Consider the following 6,839-nt stretch of genomic DNA (forward strand, 5'->3'; position numbering starts at 1 on the left):
CCTTAATCTCGGTGCATAATTGTATGACGTGAAACAAACAAACAAACAAACAAAAAAGTTTATAGACTGGAATAGTGATGTCGTCATTTCCTTCCCGTTACCATGGTGATCGCCATGTTTTTTTCTATACAAACGCGTGAAGCTAATGGAGCTAAAGAGCTTTTTTTGTTAAAGCTCCACATCCCTAAGTAATAAGGCAGAAATCGAATAGTTAATGTAAGCATAATTATCATGTAATCCATCATAGGAAGCAATTATACGCAATATAAACTCCCTAACGTGTAGATTGACAAACTGTCGGCACAGAGAAAGCTGTAAAAATAAATGATTTTTAAAAAAGGATAAAAAAGTCTTAGAATAATGTTAATTCTATTGAGGCATTTACACCTCTAATCTCTATTGTTTATAATGGGAGTGCACAATATTATTTCTAAGTATAGGTATACATTACAAAAGAAAGAAAAGGCTGGCCTTTAGAAATATTCAATCCAGACCATCAGTGGATATAGGTAACATCTTTTCTTATATTCTCTATCAACTTTAAAAAAAAAAAAAAACATTTAGAAAACATACAATAATTACACATCCAATTATGAATGGTTCAGTATATTTTAAACAACTGTTAAACAATAACACTCTTCAAATTTGCAATAGTACGGTATATCATACTCATATTACTGAATCAAAAATTTTCCGGAATTATTTAAAGCTAATATCTGATAATGAACAGGGTGAGTACACTTTGTTTAATTTAACCTGAAAATATAGAAATTCTCTAAGATATACATCAGAGGGAAAATTTCACAAGACATGTGAACTCGCTAATTTCAGTGTCAATGCTTATCATGCACGTAACATTATTTAACACATTTCTTTTCTAATTACCGTACTTTTTCTAGCCTTTTTTTTTTAGTTCCAATCATTATAAATATTTAAAAAGAAACATAAGTATTTGTTCCACTCTAATGTTTTCAGTTCGGAAATATTTCGTCACTATTTTTGTTTTGCACATAGGTTCTTTTAGGTATTTAGGCTACTTGTTGTTTAGAAAATAAAATGGCGATCACTATGGCAACGAGAAGGATGTGTCGTCACACTATTTCAGTCTATTCTTCAGTTCGAAAGACCACACCATCTACTATTTGACTTCCGTGGGCTGACGACTCCACTCTCATCAAGATAAATATTTTCTACAATTCGAACAGTTTGTGGCCATCTCTTTCATGACAGACCAATAACTGACATTTTCTTCAAATCAGTTTAAATTTCTCATTGCTTGTCGTGGTGACTGTTTGACACCAGAGGCCTATTCCACTATTGAACTTTGCAATTTTTCACTTTTCACTTTGCAAAATTTACGAAGTGAAAAGTTTTTGAGTACCACCATTATTTTTGAAGAACTTTGCGATTTGATGTTCTGCACCTGCAAAGTTGCAAAGTCTTTGTAAAGTGAGAGTTGAATGTTGAAGTGCGACTTTAGGCGCAGTATTCTAGTTAGTAATTTACAAGGATTCGTAATAGGAATTTTAGTGAATTATTTTAGAAATGAGAAGAAAATAGTAGTTCTTCAGGTGGTCAAAGAAAGAAAAACTTAATATATTGTTTGATTCATTTAAAGAGAACAAGTTGACCAAAACTATACTATATATGGAAACATAACGTTTAATAGAGTTAGTAACATAATGTACTGTTCTACAAACAGATGCTTTTGACACACCGTGCATTTGACCATTATTTCCTAGCCAATGAAGGCAAAGAAGTACTTGTACTCTAAGGGTTTTACTACGTTTTGTTGTTCTTTCCATAGCAGGACTAGTGTGCTCCAATTCAACTTACTTACTTGTCAAACGAAAGCATTCTTTAAACTGAAATAAATTCATGTTATGGAAGTTGATTCTTTTTTTATACACTTTCGTAGGAATCTCATCTTCACTTGATTTATCACTTCATAAATATAATAACCTCCGAAACATTTTTAAACGATGATGGCTCTTAGTTAATCATTCAGGCAAAGCCAAACTTCTCTTTGCAAAATATGACACAACTTTGCAAACCCTTGCTTTTCACTTTTCACTTTTAAGATGGTAGAACAAAACTCAGATATTTCTGCAAAGACTTTGCAAATTTTCGCTTTGCACTTTGCAGAAATATTTTTTCGTGGAATATAAACCTTGCTGCAAATTGCAAAGCGCAAAGTGAAAAGTTGCAAAGTTCAATGGTGGAATAGGCTCCAGGTCCTTTCACAAACGCTTTCTCGTTATTTTCCACCTACATTAGCAAAATGCACGTTGCTCTCTGGTAATGATCTACATGCACAACTAAATGTATTTATTAAACACAAAGTAAACAATCCAACTTCGGAAAACAAAAAAGTCGATGCGGTTGCCAGATCTTGCACTTGTTTCTGCTTTTCACTTCTTTGTGGGTACTTCTATTCGAAAACCATTTCTGAAAGAAATCTGTACTGGGAAAACGATTTGCCCAACTCTTAAATTAAGCTCCTTTGGCGCGGAAGACTCGGGTTCAATTCCCGGTGGAGCTCATGTGGTTTGGATCACACATCTCATATAGCCATGCTGTTGAAAGGGTCGCTAAACTCAAATCAAACTGACCAGCCTACTATCAGATTATATCGTCGCATGAGAACCAGAGGAACGTAACTCCAAAAATGCGGTTTTCATTTTCTTCATGTTTGGACATAATTTTGAAAGCTCCACTTCGTGTAAAGGGAACGAACCGCCTTCTGTTCTCCTTGTTGATCATCTGTTGCAATGTGGCTCAATTACCATCTTATTGAAAACACACCTTTCTAAGAAAATAATTTTTGTCCTCTTGTCTGTAAAGCTACGAAAATGGAGTTAACGTTCCTCTGGTTCTCTTGCGACGATATTATGGTTCTAGAAAAATAGCGGAATAACTGAAAGAACGTGAAGACCTTCCTTAGGGCCAACATTTTCTCTAGTCATAACTTCGTGCTGGCTGAAGTGGATATCAAAGTGAAAAATGAAATGGTAAGAAATCGACTTATTTGAACTTCAAACCAATAATAATAATAATAGTAATTAGAACGCGTGAAATTTGCTTGCATTTGGCTGCAAAAGTAGTAGGGTGCCGGCGACCATAAAATGGTTAAGAAGCAAGGAGTTACGAAACAAGGATAAAGAAGCCTTGAAAAACAGGATGATATAAAGCAAGGCAAAGAGATATTCTGGAAGGCATACGGATTACGGTGGACAAGCAATGGAATTTACAAAAGAAAGTGTAAGGACAGAAGAATTAGAAAGAAATTTACAAGGAATTGTGTCTGGCAAGGCAACGTTTAGAATCACATGCCGGAAGAGGATGGCTCGTATAATTCAAGATCTCGCATCAGAAGCAAGATTACAGGAGTTGGAAAAACAGCTACAGAAGATCAACTAGAACTACAAAAATTCATCGAACTAGGTTTAAAGAATAAAAGAAAACACGCTTCGCGTCACGTTTCTTACTATTTCCGTATAGCTGTTTACCAAGACGCTTCATAAACTAATCATGATGGAATAGTTGGTTAGCGTACAATCTGTAATTGTTCGAATTTGTGATGTTCATCAGTTGAGGTCTCGTAGACTGTGTTAATTATTTTTAGTCTTGTTTGTGACATTTTGTTGAACAACTCTATTTTATTTTAAAACAAAATGTTTCTAAACATTATTCGTTTCATACCAGTCTATTTGAATATGTGCAAACAATACAAACTTTTGTCTTTACAAATGCTAAACCTATCAAGAATTTTATATATATATATATATATATATATATATATATATATATATATATATATAAAGCCTTTGGCCATCTGGGGCTCCGTTTAGAGACCTCCGCGTTTTTCCGGCCTATGGCTTCGCATCTCTTAAATTCGTAATTCTACCGAATTTCTTTTCGTATTTAAACTACCTAAAATTATTTAATTTCGTATTTAAATTTGAGATTTTTTATCTCAAGAAAACGCCCATTTAAATAACATGGAGATCTTTCATTTCCCCTTTAGGTCTCCTAAAAACTAAAAATATTCAGTTTTGGCAATTTAGTGTGGGTTACTCCCGAGAGTATACAATCATTTCAAATTTCATCATTGTAGCCCTACAGGAAGTGCCCAATAATTTGGGGGTGTAGAAGACATCCCATATAAATAACATGGGGAGAAGATTTTTCAGTTCCACATAAAACCACTCTAAAGTTGGAAACTTTTATTTTTAGTGATTTTGTTAAATAACCATATAGAAAAAACGTACAAACTTATCAAATTTCAAGTTTTTATTCCAATTCCAAGAGAGTAAAAAAAAAAAAAAAAAAAAGCCCATTTAAACAACATGAGGAATTTCTTCACCCCTCTTTAGATCCCCTAAAACTTAAAAAATATTCACTTTTGGTAACTTTCCTGTGAGTTAGTCCCAAAAAGCTACAATCATGCCAAATTTAATCATTGTAGCCCTATAGGAAATACCCAATAATTTTAGGCTGTAGAAGATGTTCCATATAAATAACATAGGGAAGATTTTAAAGTTCCTCATAATACACTCTAAAGTTGAAAATTTTTATTTTTAGTGATTTTGTTAAATAATCCTATAGAAAACGTACAAGCTTACCGAATTTCAAGTTTTTATTCCAATTTCATGTACCTAAAACATGAGGTAAGTCCGAGAAAAGGTCCATTTAAATAATATAGGGACTTTCTTCACCACCACCCCTTTAGACCCCCTAAAAATTAAAGATATTCACTTTTGGCAATTTTCCTATTGGTTAGTCCGGAAAAGCTACAATCATACCAAATTTCAATTTTCCACGTCAACCGGAAGTACCCGTCATTTTATGTCAGTGAGTTGATGTAGTTTTATATATAGTTAGGATTAGGATGAAACTTGTTTGTCATAACCTGAAAATTAAACTTTAACAAAACATTACTTTATCACGTGTCACGTTATGCTATTTTTTTTTCGTATCATTTTGTAATACAATTGGATTCTATCTTTACCAGAAACGAGTAACGACGTTTGTTAATTTCTTCAATGCACAATATTGTAATAAATCATTACATTACTACGTAAACGAGTGTGAAAGTATCAAAATGATTTTAACGCAAATTATTCCTAATTATGTGTATGGTTCCATGCATAATTTTTTAAAAGTGACAAACTTTATGGTGTTTCAAATCTTTTGATGCGTAAGATTGACTATAGAGATGATCGCTATATTTTTGTTTACTCCGAATGTTACAAGCGGGGGTGATGCTATTACAGGTGTCCTGAATACGTCCCTGTAGGTGTGCAACATCCCGAATCTTCTCTTGATACACCACGTGTTTTAAGTGTCCCCATAAAAAAAAATCCAAGGGAGTGCGGTTCGGCGACTAGGCTGGCCACTCCACAGGACTTCGGCGACCGATCCAACGTCCAGGAAAATGAAGATCCAAGCATTCCCGCGCAGGCAGCGCATAGTGGGGTGGGGCACCATTTTGCTGAAAATATCGCGGCAAGGTGGCATCATGGCGTAGAAGCAACGGAAACACCAACTCCTGTAACATGCCCAGATATCGGACACCATTTAGGGTACCAGGAATGAATAAAGGTCCTATGATCGAAGTATTCCATATGCCACAGCACACCATGATATGAGCAGGGGTAACCCTCTTGCAGGGATTAATCGCATGTGGGTTTGCATCCGACCAATATCGCATGTTCTGGCGATTAACTTCCCCATCCAAATAAAAGTTTGCCTTGTCTGTGAAGAGAACGCTGGCTTGGAAATGCGGATCTCGGTCATATTGTGAAAAAGCCCAATTAGCGAATTTCATGCGCCAGTCTGGATCATCCTCTGAAAGGTTGTGGATAAGCTGCAGCTTGAAGAGATGTCACTTGTTCGTATGGAGAATCCTCATCATGCAAGCACCCTCTGATAGTTGTCTTGTGCTGCGCTTCGGACTTTTCACACTCGCAGTAAGCACCATTGTGGATGTCTCCTCATCTGTCGCGGTTCGTGGGGAACCTGACCTTGGTCTGTCGGCAATATTGCCAGAGGAAGCTAACGGTGTTGTGGCTTATTGCAGGTCTTTCGGGGTGGCGCATGCTGAAGTCCTGGGCAATCACACGACTGCTTCTTTCCCCAGACATTAGGATGATCTCAATTCTTTCCTGCTTCGTCAGCGCCATCTCGTTCTACCTGCAACAAAAAGAAAACCTGTCAAATTTGGGGTGTCACCTCTTTCTTGCAGCGTTAGTGCCATGTCACTCTCCCTGCAAGGAAACATAAAACCATCAACTTTGGGGCCTCATAACTTTGGAACGGGACATAATAACGCATTTCTGCTTATGGGACTGCATTCCCCTGCAAAAATATTGTTAATTGATGTGTCACATGCCTACCTTCATATTTGAAAAAAAAATAACCTGGATGCAAGATGGCCGCCATTCACTACACATGCATCAATCGATAGCTCCTTTACCCAAGTCCGCCCTCCGCTAGTCAGATTTGCTTTAATCACGTTTGTTTCCAAATTAATCTACTGTACTAAGACTTATGGACCGCCCTGTATTTTCTCAAAAATGAATAAGCGTCAGTTGACCCACAACAGCTCTGGAGGTCGCACTGGACTAAGGGGCTCAACCTATCCAACATCTCTGGAGGTTGCTCTGAAGCGAAGGGGATTCCTCAACATAAACCATACCTCACGAGGCTGCCATGAGCCAAGGAGTTTCCTTAGGACCATAACCTGAAGTCGCTACAAGACACCCCCGGTGGCCGCCATGAGGGAAGGGTTCCCGTATGAAAAGTATTTTCCTCCAACCTTGATCATAAAGGAGATT

At 36.5% G+C, this 6,839-nt stretch overlaps 1 protein-coding gene across 1 annotated transcript; it reads right to left on the minus strand.

Moving 5' to 3' along the window:
• Positions 1–5,386: 5,386 nt before the first annotated feature.
• Positions 5,387–5,830, minus strand: LOC145667717 (uncharacterized). The gene has a single exon (XM_081735174.1). It carries the CDS (start codon positions 5,828–5,830, stop codon positions 5,387–5,389), a length of 444 nt encoding a protein of 147 aa, XP_081591300.1.
• Positions 5,831–6,839: the final 1,009 nt, after the last annotated feature.

The sequence above is a fragment of the Thermobia domestica genome, chromosome 13 (assembly GCF_964235325.1).
Source record: "Thermobia domestica chromosome 13, izTheDome1.hap1.1, whole genome shotgun sequence".
Lineage (NCBI taxonomy): Eukaryota > Metazoa > Arthropoda > Insecta > Zygentoma > Lepismatidae > Thermobia > Thermobia domestica.

Excerpts from the sequence above, each read along its gene's own strand:
- LOC145667717 (XM_081735174.1), bottom strand. The coding sequence starts at position 5,830 with ATGAAATTCGCTAATTGGGCTTTTTCACAATATGACCGAGATCCGCAT.